General features: G+C 46.0%; 1 protein-coding gene across 3 annotated transcripts in view; it reads right to left on the bottom strand.

Annotated features, from left to right (window-relative positions):
- Positions 1–14,506, bottom strand: part of PAMR1 (peptidase domain containing associated with muscle regeneration 1) — a 151,059-nt gene that overhangs the window by 46,676 nt on the left and 89,877 nt on the right. For all 3 annotated transcript variants that reach the window (XM_059405696.1, XM_059405687.1, XM_059405682.1), the window contains 2 exons: positions 6,590–6,766; positions 1,192–1,320 (listed from right to left, as the gene is read on the bottom strand). In XM_059405696.1, coding sequence (XP_059261679.1) covers positions 1,192–1,320; positions 6,590–6,719 — 259 coding nt within the window. In that variant the 5' untranslated portion in view covers positions 6,720–6,766. The remainder of the gene's footprint in view (positions 1–1,191; positions 1,321–6,589; positions 6,767–14,506) is intronic.

The following is a 14,506-nucleotide window of genomic DNA, read 5'->3' as shown; positions in this document are numbered from 1 at the left end:
ACTGGCAAAATCAGTAAACCAGGTCTGCATCATTCTGGACTCTAGATCGTTATGTTAGGCCACCTTCCGAGAACAGCTGCCAAAGGAAGACCAGGGTTACATGCGGAAGCTAACCTATGTATAAGATCACCTACCAACTATTAAATTAAGTTTCCCAGAACCCACTGAAAATGATATGGAAGTTTTAGGCCTGCCACCCAGACCAGCACTTCCGAAAATTATCTGTACTCTGGATAATGTGGCTCCCCGGTTCATCCGAAAATAACCTTTATGCCCCTTCTCCTCCAGGTAGAGCTCAGGTCCTTGGTTGCCGACCACACAGCTCAACCTTCGCCTGAGACACTCGATGCTCATGGTATTTTGCTGCAGGTTGGATCAGGCAAAGAATACCAGTAGCATTCCATCCTCTATCTCCACCAACTGGGAATATCATGCATAAGAGGAAAATTGTTCAGGCTGTCAGCTCACCCCGGCTGCTTTGATTCAAATAGGGAGCATGTAACATAGGCTTTAACAAAACAACAGTTTGTACATTGTTGCTCCAGCCCTAGACTCTCAAAGGGATAGTCACCTGCCCAGCACTGCGGAGGGGAGTTTGAAACCTGAGAGGTTAGATTTCCACTCCATTTTCAAAGGATTATTGAAACTCAGTGGGGAACCCTAATAAAGATTAAGTAATTCTTAGAGACGAAGTCGAACCCAGAAAGAATCCCTTTCCTGGGATAAGTGGCACGCTGACAATTTGATGTGGGTTCCGGGAATTGAACTCAGGAGTCCAGAAATTCACCAAGAGAAAAGCATATTGAAAACACACCACAGGACTTAGCATATTTGAAACCTTATTCACTGCTTGCTGACCACTGCTAACACAGAGCTGCTTCTGGAATGGACACGAGGCCTGCTGTGTGCCGAATGTCTTGGCTGCATTTAGGAGAAAGGAGAAGATTTAAGAGCAGACATAAACCTCCTGCCGCCAATTCCGAACAGATGTCCGCAATCCACACCCAGCAGATGGAAACACATCTTTGTTTTTTATAGTCTTACCTAGAAAGCCCTCTGGCCACAGCTTTTCAGAACTCAGATTGCAACCAGCTAAACCTCAGTCTGTTGCAAGCTGAGCCTTGAAAGCAGCCTGCACCAGGGCGGGATGGCGGTGGCGGTGTGGGGGGCGCTGCCTCGGGGTCTACTCACGCATGCAGTCTCCTCCGTACCAGCCCGCACGGCACTCGGCACAGTAGATCCCCTTCACGTAGAAGTCATCCAGCGTGCCGCCCCATGAGCCGTTCCGGCAGGTCTTGCAGTTTTCAAAGATGGTGCAACCTGGAACATGTGTGAGCACAGGGGGTCGGATTACGCACTGGCAGGTTCTGATGGGCGGCGTGCGAGAGCAGCTGGACTTTCTCAGGGCCTCGCCTGGAAAGGCGCCAGAGCCCTTGGGGGGGGAAAAATGCTCATTCCTAGGAAAATGCCAGAGTCACCAGAATTTGCAGCGAGAAGTCTAGGAGGGTGGTCCTAACCGTGTTCCAAGTCGGTGGTGGACACGCCACATGCTTCTCGTGGACTATTGAGAAAATTCAGGCAAGCAAATAGAATGAAATTAAGAACACCTAAAGGGCCATCGCCTGGGAACAACTTCTAGTAACACACTCTCTCTGTGTATATAGAAAAGCAATTAAAAAAAAAAAAAAACTAGGCTTACACTATATACCATGCATTCTGTTTTCATTGCTCATTTTTTCAGGTCTTAATAGAGAGTATCTCCCTGTTCCATTAAATATTCTTCTATGTCCTATCCTTCTATAACCAAAGTATGCCACTGGGAACAACCCTGACATCTAATAATGGGCTCTCCCTGGAAGGTGCCGAGCTGTCCCCAAGCAGGTCACACCAGACAGGGTTGAGAGGTTCCCCGGTAAGGGTCATTTTTATAACATGGTCTCTTAGAGCGGGGGAGGGGCAACTGTGATGACAGAGATAATCCAATCCCACTTATCAAAATGGAGAGCTACGTTCAGGGTCTGCCATGGTCCAGCTGTGTTTCCTTGAGCAAACTGCTTAAGTCTCTGTGCCCCAATGTCATCATCTGTAAAACAAGGGTTAAAAACTGTAGCTGCCTCTTAAGGTTGATTTAAAAATTAAATTAACACATATAAAGGGCCTGGCACATAGTACATACACCCCAGATGTGAACTGTGATCATCGCCTGCACTCCCATACCTCCACTCGTTTTATCCCCACCGTTGCATACGTCGTGCGCAATCTTAACTGCCTGTTACCTGTTTTCCTATGACAGTCCGAAGTCAGGAACTGCATCTCGTTCAATAGCATATCCCCAGCATTTAACATAATATCTGCAACATAGCCAGTGTTCAGTAAATACAGTTTGAGTGAATGAATGAGCCAGACATGTGGCTGGATGGATGAGCTGCGAATCCGGGCTCCTCAGCTGTTCGAGATAACCGGTGTCTCCCCGAGCTGAGAGCACATGTCTTTGATTTGGTCTGAAATGAGGTTTTCCTTGACCCGTAGTGCAGACATGCGGCGTATGTCTGTGTGGTTTCTGGAGGACAGAGGCTCATGGTCCTTGCCTTGCACACCACCCAACGTGGCTTCCCCATCCCAGGGCTTCTTCCCCACCAAAGAGCTGCTAATATGATTCACCCAGTTCTAGTAGCTCATGTGGCCCACAGCTGGGTCCCAGCGGAGTCACTACTCTTCCCAAGGCCATCTTCCTCCATGTGTCCCTTGCCCCGCTTGGGTTCCCTACCCGCTGCACCATTGAGGAGGCAAACAGACTCAGAGTCTGCCCCCACTGGCCCTGCCAACCTTCACTCTCAGCACGGTAACTTCAAGGCTTTTAGAGACCCCAAGCCAGAAAAACCAGCCCGGTGATGAAGGTGAGCAAGGCTATCACAAAAAGACACTCGGGAGCTCACAACTTTGCCACAAAAGCCAGAGGCTCGAGCTCAGAGCTACATAGTCTGGAACCACATGAACATATACAGCAGACTTGGTCCAGAGAGGGCCCCAGGTCTGCTGGAGACCATTGGACATCACTACAGACATCCCTGTGACTGTGAGCATGGATGCTGATCTGCCTGTAACCACCGCCACCAGAAAAGAGACAGTTGTCTACCATGATGAGATAAACAACAGAAATTCTAAAACCATGCCGCAATCCCATTTCTCACCCTTGACGTTGGCGAAAATTCACGATTTCCGTTGCAAGGCTTTGGGAAAACAGTACCCTCACATGTGGCTGCTGTGAATGCCAAGTGCAAGGCGGACAAGGCAAAGGTTGACAATACGACATACGTCCCTCTCTCTGACTCAGCAGTCTCTCTCCCAGGGACCTACCCCAAAGAACACTGCAAAAATACTAAATGATATATGCATGAGACTACTCACTGTAGTGTTATTTATAATAGCAAAAGCTTGGAAACAACCCAAATACTCATAAACTACACCAACATACACAATGCAGTTATAGGCAACTGTAAAAATAAAAGAAAAAAATGGCTTTATACTGTCAGTGAGTGATATCCAGCAGATACTGTCAAGAGAAAAAAGCAAGGTAGTTAGCAGCATTTCTCGTAGGCTATCTTTTGTGCAAGAAGGGGAAAGATATATATATATATGTATACACAAACATATATTTGCTTATGTTGTCAAATATAGAAAACAGATGGAAATAATAAACCTTTCTATGTATCAAGTAGGTGGTATAACACCACAGACAAAAGGACAATATCAGTTGGCTTCAAAACATAGAATTTTGACTATACATATTGAGTGGGATATATTCTAAGGTCAATAAAAGCCAAAACCATCAGTGGTCTTATTAGTATTAATGGTGCTACTGCAAACAAAATCAGTGCCATTGCTATTTTGTGCAGTTATATTATGCTATAAAACCAAGCAACAAGTGATCAGGTTAATATTATTAGGAAACAGGCTGTCCACATGACAGAAAAGATATACAAAGTCAACAAAGTTAATTAAACAACCTTGGAATATTACATTTGAACTCAAGTATCAGCATTGACTCATTTTTTTCTTTTTTAAAAAATGCCATTTCTTAGCCCCACCCACTTGAAATAAGTAAATAATAGTCCTAGTGAAACAGTGACAGTCCAGTAACAAGGAACACGTTAGGAGCCCAGAGTATGGCCTCAGACCAGAATTCCTTGGAGAAATGGCCAATTCCAGATCTGGGGCAGAAAAGACATGATAAGATTCTGAAACATCTTGTCACGTTGGAAATCAGGAAAGTTTTCAAACTCTAGGGTGGTCTTATCTGAAGAACTCAGGACGCAAGAGGCTCCCCAGGGTCCTGACGTGGGGGGGATGCACGCATGAAAATGAATCATGATTGCAGTGGATTAAACCACATCAGTAAAAGTACCTGAGTTCATAATCACCCACACATACACTTTCTGATCGCCAATAGGGACTGCTAGGATCTCAACTCACTGTTTTGAAAATCAGAAAAAGAAAAGAAGCTTCTAGGTAGCCTTCCCTTTCAGGGTAACTAGCTCTCCTCTACTTAGATCCAAAGATGGTTCCCAGCACTGCTCAAGGGCGTGACGTCAGGCGCCTCCGGAATGACATAACAGGAAGCTGTCGTGTGCGGTTGAGGCAGGTAGTGACTGCTGTCTGTACAATACAGTAAGAAGGACAAACACCACCTCTGGAGCTCTCTCTCCAGTGAGAGAGTGAGCCCACTCTCACCTCAAAGGTGACTTCTAGACTCCTGAAAATATTGAAAATTATTCAAAGACTTCCACACACCTGCCAAGACAAGGACCCCTAGTTGGGAGATCCTGGTTGAGCTCTCAAAACAACCTTAGAAAATTTGGAGGGATTCCTCCACTATGTCCCTACAAAGCACACTCACCGTCATCAGGGAACTCGGGCAGTGGATTTCTTTTCTAAATCAAAATGTACAAAGGCTATACTGAGGTCACTCCCAATTTTCAAATTCAGCATTGCTCTCGTCTAAGAAGGAAGATGGTTTAAAAGTATTATTAGTTTACTTGAGTCCCATTTGCTTTCTACTTCTATAGCTTCCCACAGAAGAAAGTTCCTGGCAGTTATGTGCGTCATGCTGTGTGTTTGCAAAAGAAGGGGAAAGGGAGAAATGAGAGAAATTCCCACAAATACACTTTTGACAGCCTTTCAGTCTTCAGCCTAAGGAAAGTATGTTGGAAACTCTCTCTGTCCTCCTTTTGATCTGCCTAAAAGGTAAATGTAAGACTCCCCTGAGAAAAGTCAGATATGTCAAGCAGCATATAGGAAAGCACCTAGAAATTGTTCCATGACTTGCTAATCATGCTGGAAACACCTTCAGTCTGAGGCTCAGTGTCCACACGAGCCTCCATGCAGACAGGTGGAAAGAACAGTTGCTGTCCCCTGGTTGGTGGAGATATGGTGGCTTGGAAGAAGGCAAGAGAACGCAGGCTGTGACCTGGGAAGGTCCCGTCTCACCTTCAGATGCTCTCCTATTACTGGGACCACCTCCTAAATGTCCAGCTCAGAGCCCGAGCCTCATGCTTGACTTCTGCTCTTCCCTTCCCCAAGCAGCCAATCTCAAATTGTCAATTCCACTCTTTTGCGTATCTCTGAAATCCTTCCACCGCTCTCCATGCACAGGGCTTCTACATTCATTAAGGTCCCTGTTATTCCACCCCAGCTCCTGCCCTGGCCTTCCTCCAATCCTTTCTCTATACTGCAGCCACAGAGAAAATCAGCTTTCATGTCTTCACTCAAAGATCTCTGATGTAGCTAAAATAGCTTCAGGATATAACCTGAAGTCATAGCGCAACATGCAAACCTTTCAGGGTCTAGCCCTGTTCTCTTCTTGAGATTGTTCTCTTATAATGTTTTCTCTTTGTCTATCACTCTCCATATTTTTCATCACACACACACACACACACACACAAACACACACACACACACACACACACACACACACACACACTCATACACATACCTTCAGCCAGACCAAGGAACTTGCAATTCCCAAAACCCCAAGCTTTGTCTCACCACAGGGCCTTAGCACATGCTCTCCTCTATGGCTTGATCTCTCTATCAGATCCCCTCCACCCCCTTCAGTTTGTTGTTTCCATCCTCAGCACACATATCACCTCCTCCAGGAAGTCTCTGACACCCCCAATATTCCCATAGTACCTTGTGCTTCTCTCTCACAGCTCACCACACTGTACCACAGATGCCTGCTTACTTCTCCATCTCCCCCACCAGGCTGCAAGCTCCGGGAATGCAGGGAATGTGTCTTTTTTTTTTTTTTTAATCATTGTATTCCCAGCATCTGATATGGTCCACAGGAGCTGCTGAGTCTTTTGTCAAATGAATGAATGAGTGGATGAATTCACAGATTTATTATGTTAACAGTAAAAAGGGTCCTAATTCTTCTACTCCCTTTGCCTGAACAGTCAGGATTATGCCACTTTTAGTATCATGGCATCACAGCCTCTGATATCTGCCTGCCCAAAGTTAAGTGATCGGCCTCTTCTCATTCACAACCCTCAGAAAACACAAAGGCAGCCTGAGGCCTCCACTCCACACTCACCTGGGTGAATGAGGCAGGAGTCACATTCATTCTCCTCATTCCGGCAGCAAGGGATGGTGTAACCCACTACTTCCTTCTTTCCAGGGCAGACACACTCGATCTGATCGTATTCACAACATTCCCGACACATGATATTCCACTCGGCTCCAGGGCAGGCTTCATTAATGACTGTGTACTCTGAAATGAGAAGCAGCAGTTGACGACAGGGATTCTGGTAGGAAGGGGTTAGACCAGTAAGTACTCTGCAGCCACAAATTGGCATACAAATGCATCGCCCTGCCCAAATGATAAAGACCGTGTGAATTCTTCCTAGGCTGGTGTCTCCAAACTAGGGTGGCCTACCCTGAAGGGTGTCCAAAACCATCCCCTGGGGCATAGGTGAAATTCTGTTTAAAATAGTATTCATTTTTATTTTTTAAGTTAAAAAGAAAAAACAAGGAAAAGAGCTCATGTTTTATCTATATATAATCTAAGTGGATATGCACAAAAATAATTTATAAACAAGCATACATTTCTTGATGTCTATGCTCATTTCTATTTTTGCTAGGGTATATCAGGCTACTGCTTACAGCTGCATAGGTTGTACACTGCACAATTCCAGGAGGAACCATTCAGCTGAACGATTGTCCAGCACAGCCCAGGTGCTGGGACCATCAAACAAGTTTGGAGAACCTTCGCTAGACTAGGTCATTCAAGTTCAAGACTAACTGCCAAATAGAGACCATGTCATTTCCTCCAAACTTGGCTCCTCGATTTCACAGTATGCCATTTTTATCGTATCTTCAAAGCTAAAACCAACAGAAAAGACAAAAAGTATCTTAATTAGTATGTTTGGGAGAATTTCAGTGCTTTACCAGGGTGAAGTCATTGGCAGAACTTCATTCAGTCCCCAAATACAACTGAGTGTTCTTTCCCATGAGAAAAAAAAAAAAAAAGTATTCCTTTCTGGGTAGGACTTCTGTCTTTCTTTCTTTTTTAAAACATACCTTAAGTAAATGAAAAAGAAAAACCATCTGGTAAAATCTATAAGGGGAATCAGTCGGCGGCTGCCCAGGGGAACCCAATCCAAGAAACAGACTGAGCTTTGATTTGCTATTCTTTCTTCCCTACTCTCCATGTCTCAAAGTTTTGCACAAAGACGACGATTGAGGAAGAAATAGGTCAGATATTTGAGGGAGAAAGTGAATCTGGCTCCTCTGTGAAGGCTTCCCTTAAAACCCTGGGCAGGGATCCCCCAACATGATTTGCAGGCCCACATAAACCCACGCTAGCATCTGCGGTGACTTCTAACCTCTCGAATTTCTCAGTTTAGTCTTCTATTTTCCTCCCCTAAATTTGGAAGTCTGACACTGAGTTGATCATCCTTAATCTGCCAGGTAGAAGCATCTAAAGAAACCATCACCATCTCCTGTCAGCCTCAGGTCATAAGAACATTCTAGCTTCATAGAAAGGAATGACTTGTGGGGCACCTGAGTGGCTCAGTGGGTTAAAAACCGCTGCCTTTAGCTCCATTGGTGATCCCGGGGTCCTGGGATCAGGCTCTCTGCTCGGCAGGGAGCCTGCTTCCCCCACCTTCTCTCTAACTGCCTCTCTGCCTACTTGTGATCTGTCTGTCAAATAAATAAATAAAATCTTTAAAAAAGAAAGAAAGGAACCACTTGCATAATAAGGGACAGTACCTTAAATGGAAAAAATTTAGCTATATTAAAAATGCTCTCATTTCTTTTCCCACAAACTTCGGCAGACCAGCAAAGATCCTTACACTGGCATTTGGGAATGACTGGGAGTGATTACTGTGATCGTGTCACTAGCAAAGTTTTGCTTCCCCCACTACTCTGTGGGCCTATCTAGGACAGACACCAGGACAGACTTAGCTGAGCTTCCCGGTTTCTGATGTTGGCCCAGTGACGCAAATGGCTTCTGAAATGTACATGAGAACTTACTGGTTAAAAGTGAAAAAGAGGAGAAAACCCAAGAGTACATCTCCATCGTATTTGGCCATCAAACCTTAGAAATGACACTTAAACATGAACAACAAAAGAAAAACAGATAAGCTGGACTGTATCACATTTTTAAAATGTTGTGAAGCAAAGGACATTGTCCAGGAAGTAAAAAGCCTAGAAAATGGGAGCAAAGTTTTGCAAATTAAATATTTGATATGGGTTTAATATCAAAAATACATAGAGAACTCCTACAACTCAACCACAAAAGGACAACCCAAGTGTTTTAAGGAGGCAAGTAGCACGAACAGATATTTCTCCAAAGAAGCTTAACAAATGGCCAATAACTCATAAGAAGATGGTTGACGTCACAAGTCACTGGGGAAATGCAGATCAAAACCATGAAAAGGTACCACCTCACAGAAGTTAGATGTCTATAGGAAAGGAAAGTAACAAGAGTTGGCCAAGATGTGGAGCCACTGGAACCCTCGTGTATTGCTGGTGAATCAGAGCTGGGCCCCCTCCATCCTTAGAGAAGGACCTGGAACAGCTGGTCCAGGTTGCCTGCCTTCGGTCCAAACCCCTCCTTTCCAGTCCCCCAGGTTGTCCAGCCCTGTGTGTTCTCCCCTCCCAAAACATGTGTGACTCATGTCTTACCCCCTCCCTCTGTCCATCTTAGGGCAAGCACTACATCCTTCTAGGTATTCTAAGAATTTAGAAACGCTAATAACTCCCAGGAGGACAATGGCAGGATAAAAATAATTTGCAACTTTTATAAGACTTCATACTTAAACATGCAAGGCCAAGTAAGGTCTGCTCTACTCCAACAGAGAGTGGAGCCCATTTCCCCCTAAGCAGCAGGCTTGTTCACTTCTGGCCTAGCTGTGGAATATTCTGGGCCTCCTTTTGACCCAGGAATTAATTCCCTAAAATGCCTTCATTGGCATTTCTTTTAACTTCAGTGAGCAAGCTCCCCTCTGCCCTCCCAAGCCCATTATATTAATTGCACAGGTAAGGTCTGGGGCATTGTCATCTTATGCAAAGAGAATGATCGCGGGAAGCCTGCTCTGTCTAGCAGTTCGGTCAACTGACTCCTTTCCAAGGATTCTGTGTGTGGCATACGGAATAATAGTCCTCCCAGAGATGCCCACATCTTAGCGCCCCGAACTATGAAAATATTGCTTAACATGGCAAAAGGGATTTGCAGACACAACCAGTTTAAGGATCTTGAGATGAGAAGAGGAGGCTGGATCGTCTAGGTGGGCCCAACATCATCGCAAGGATCCCTTGCAAGAGGGAGGCAGGATGGCCAGAATCAGAAAGGGAGATGTGACAGCAGAAGCAGAGACTGGACTGATGTGCTCTGAAGACGGAGTGAGGGGCCATGAGCCAAAGAAAGCCGGCAGTTTCTAGAAGCTAGACAAGAAACAGATTCCCCCCTGGAGCCTCAGGAAGGAATGCAGGCCCACTGGCACCTTTGGTTTTTTTTAGCCTCAAAAGCCTCATTTAAAACTTCTGACTTCCAGCACGGTAGGAAATAAAGGTGTGCTGTTTTAAGTTACTAATAAGTCTGTGATAATTTGTTACAGCATCCACTGGGAACTTGTGTCTTCTCAAACAAACAAACAAAAAAATCTGACCCACAGCAAGTCATTTAACCCCTGAGTTTCCCCACTGAACACAGTCCCAAGAATACAGGTGAACTGATGAATCCATTCTTTCATCATACAAGTATTTCCCAAGAGTCCACATGGGCCAGTAGAGGCTGGGTGCTGGAATCCGATGGAGAGAAAATCAGACACCATTTCCAGACTTGTGGAAGTCACGGTTTCACAGAGGAGGCAGCTTTGGGCAAACAGACGCTGCAAACACACCATCACCAACCGTGATTAGGAAAATGTAGGATGGACGTTAGCACCAAATCTAGAGGACTCACACGGTCAGGGCGGTTAAATCAGATCACAGGTAGATATCTGTGGAAGAGCCAGAAGAGACAATGGTTTGTTTGTTTGTTTGTTTGTTTGTTTAAGATTTCATTTATCTATTTGACAGACAGAGATCAGTAGACAGAGAGAACCAGAGAGAGAGAGAGGAAGGGAAGCAGGCTCCCTGCTGAGCAGAAACCCCAATGCAGGGCTAGATCCCAGGACCCTGAGATCATGACCTGAGCCGAAGGCAGAGACTGAGACAATGGTTTTAATGTTTTGGTGATTCGAGCCCGTCCCGTCTGGTCTGGCAAGCCCATCACCCTTCTTCCTCCCCAGCTTTAACAAAGAAAAGAACGTGCTCCCAAAATATATGTGTAAGAAATAAATAGATGAGTGAAATGTTCTATAAGAAATACCTAAAGTTGGCCAGCTGAAGAGATTTCAAAAGGCAGTACGCAGAGAAAAGCAACCTCCTGGACTGCTTTTTCTCCATTTATTAGAATTATCTTTGCAGAAAGAGAATACTGGTCATTTGGCTTTAGCGGTCCAGATTTCAGTGAATTTCAATATGGGGCAAAAGGCCAGTTCCAGAAACTAGCCCTGAGAGAAGCCCTAAGGACAGAAGTTACTGGATGTTGTCATGTGTGTATACTAAAGCTGTTCAGCATCTGTGTAAGTAAATGCTTTTACGCTGTTCATGCAATTCAACCTTCAACAGGACCCAGTGAGACCAGTAATATATTTTCTTTTAAGTTTAAAGGATGTAGCCCTATTACTTCACTTCACCAGTGAAGAAAACAAGGAAAAGCACTAAGGAGGAGAAGAAGTAAAGAGAAATGTCAAAACCTTTCCAGAGAATTAATTCTGGGAAGAAGAGAGGCCAGTAGGATCACCTAGGGAGCTGAACAAGGCTGTAGCTCAGGGGGAAACAGACCAGGACGAGCCCCGGCTTGACCAGCTAGAGGTGCGCACGTCCCCCCTTGCCTAGTTAGGAACAAAGCCCTGTACAAGCAACTGAGGTGTTCTGTCCCATCAGTGATTCCCAGGAAAGAAGCACATAGAAAGTGACCGTGACAAAATCGAGCTCCGAGAGCTCCGGCACCAAGCACATTTATTCACCCCCAAGCTCTTCTGTTAGATAAAATATTATTTTTTCTTTAATCAAACATGACACGTTTTAATATAAATAATTTCTTATGAAAGCTTCCAAAATAAAATCATAAATAAAGGAATACAAACTATTTGGGAATAATGTTAATATTTTGCTGTCTGTCCTTCAAACTGTCTTATTTCAATGGACATACATACCCACATGCAGATACTGACACATGTGGACAGTCTTCTTCCCCAAACTGATCACAAATCATGTTCTGTGTTAGAAACTGCTTTTAGGGGGCCCCTGGGTGGTTCAGTGGTTAAGCGTCTGCCTCTGGCCCAGGTCATGATTCTAGGGTCCTGGAACTGAGCCCTGCATTGGGCTCCCTGCTCAGAGAAAGGCCTGCTTCTCCCTCTCCCACTCCTCCTGATTGTGTTCCCTCTCTGGCTGCTTCTGTCAAATAAATAAATAAAATCTTAAAAAAAAAAAAAAAAAAAGAGAGAGAGAAAAGAAAAGAAAGAAAGAAACTGCCTTTTTTTCTCTCAGATTAGAGATGTCTTCTCTTGACACTGTGTAGTCTTCAAAAGTGGTTTTAAGTTGCTGCATAATTACCCTGTGTGTGCAGGTATCCCCTTTCCCTCTTTCTTAAATCGGGGCAAATGAAAGCAAGAGAGTTGCAAAGGTCTTCGGCGTCCTGAGCTTTGCTCTGGGGGCCCTCTCAGTGGCCATGCCGATGGGGCAGAGGCCACCCCGGTGTCTCCTCACCAGGGGGGAGTCCATTTCCATGGGTCCACTTGGCTTCTTCCAGAACTTGCTTTGGAAAATGGAAGCCACTTCCCCCGGTCCTGCTTTGACAATGGGAATCCTGAGGCCATGACGGCCACGCTGAGGAGCTGGGGCAGGCGTGGCTTCACAGAGCGGCCATCGAATAAATGAAGGGCTGGAAGAAAGCCGCTGGCGTCATCTTCACCCATAATGTTGCGGGTTTCCTCCGCAGCCTGAGAGTCCCCCAGGAGGCCCGCCAGCCCTGATCTGTCTCTCTCCAGCTGACGGACAGGGGATCCCTCCAACAGGCGGGGAGCAACTGCGTCCCCCAGAGCGTGGTCTCCGAGGGCCAGGCGCTCAACACCAGATTTTAAGGAAATATGTTGACCCTGATGGCCATTAAGGTCCATCTGAAAAACCTCAGAGGATTCTTCTGGAAAACAAGGTCCGCCTGTTCCTCGCATGATTGAGACCTCAGTTGTTAGATTAAAGGCCCAGACAAGACCACCCCAGAAGGTGGCAAAGAAAGGTGCTTTCATTCTGTGCCCTTCCTCCTTTCTGTCCATCCAAACCTCCGGGTCCCCCCAGCTAACCACATGTAAGTAACACCTCTACCGAGTCTTTACCATCCTGCATTCTAGAAACCTTCTGAGACCAGAGGGAGGAAGAAAGATGTCTGCCTCAGCGGGAGATCCGACTGGACAGCTTGGGCCCCCCACTCCCAGCCCCCCTCCTCCGGTAGGATCTGCGCTCCCCAGACTGAGGACGGTTCCACAGTCCACAACTTTCCTGACGCCCCCAGGGTCAGGCCAGCTGCTCACAGGATCAGGACCGATGACAAGCAAAGCCCAGGCAGGCAGCACTGGGAGTCACGGGACAGGGAAAGCTTGCAGACTCCGTGTGTTCTCCAGAACCTTCCTGTCGGCCAGCCTGGCTGGATTCCCCACCTCCGTGACCTTGGCTGCCCCCTCCCACAGCTCCTCTTGTTAATGAGATAATGGCAGCTGTGGAGTCAAGGTTTTCATCACCCCTTCTGGGTACCAGGAGTGATAAAACTTTTAATGGAGTCCATAGGAGTCTGGTTTGGGGGCATGCATACCGTGGTGGGGGACAGGGAGGCCAAAATCAGTTTGTCACCTGATTTCCCTGCTCACCTTTATAAAGCAGGCTGCTCTCCACTGTGAACCTGCCTTCATCCCTCTAGGCACCCCAGGTCCCAGCACCTCCAGGGAATGCTTCCAAGCCCTGGGCCTATACCTGCTCGTTGAATCCTCCTGACCAGCCTTCAAAGCAAGTCTGACTTTCTTCACTTAACAGATGAGGAAACTGAGGAAGAAATAGGGTAAGTACACGGCCCCAGGTGGCGCCGTTTTCAGCTGAAAGAAAGACCAGAACCCACCTCTTTCTAGGGCCAGAGTCTCATTCCTTCCCACACGCTACCTGGATTCTAGAGGGTTCCCACCTCTGACCTCGCAGTGTCACGAATGCAGCACTGATGAGATGGACATATTTGGGAATCAGACCCCCCAGATGTTAATCCTGAGTCTGTCCCTCTTGTATGCCGGTGGACTGTCGTGGTAGACAAGGCGCCTTAGCCCGAAGCCGCAAGTGGGTAGATGTACAGTTGATGGGGCTGTTGATGTCCCTGTGACCGAAGAAGGCAATGAGCAGAAAGGGCTTTGAAAGAACAACTGCAGATTTATCAAGACATTTACCATTCTGCTCTGCAGGATACAAAGCCATCCCGTCTCAGGCTAAGGCACAGATGGCAACGGGAGCGAAGGGGGTGAGTAATAATGTCTTCTCCTGAGGCATTTTTAGGCTCATATTAAAATCATGGCATTCTGAGCTCCTCCCCTTGCTTCTAGATCTCTAACACCCCTCTTCAGACACCTATTTAAATAGGACATGGTTTACCTCCTGCTGCTTCTCTTCTAGAAATAGAAATTCTACATCCATAGTCCAAGGGAACAAAACCTAAACTCTGGCATTTGGCAGAATCCCCAGTTGCCATTATCCTCAGCAACTGTGGTGCTGGAAATCCTTGAAGGACAGCTGCTTCTGGGTTATTTCAATTGTTGGAATATGAGCTGCCTGGATCTTATTTTTTTAGTAGAATTGGCTACTACGAAAAACATTTAATAATGCATCTAAAAGTACTTGGCAATAGAATTCAGCAAATATGACA

The sequence above is a fragment of the Mustela nigripes genome, chromosome 1, assembly GCF_022355385.1.
Source record: "Mustela nigripes isolate SB6536 chromosome 1, MUSNIG.SB6536, whole genome shotgun sequence".
NCBI classification, from domain to species: Eukaryota; Metazoa; Chordata; class Mammalia; order Carnivora; family Mustelidae; genus Mustela; species Mustela nigripes.
Note: the sequence above shows the minus strand (reverse complement) of the source record. Positions and strands in the feature narration are given on the sequence as shown.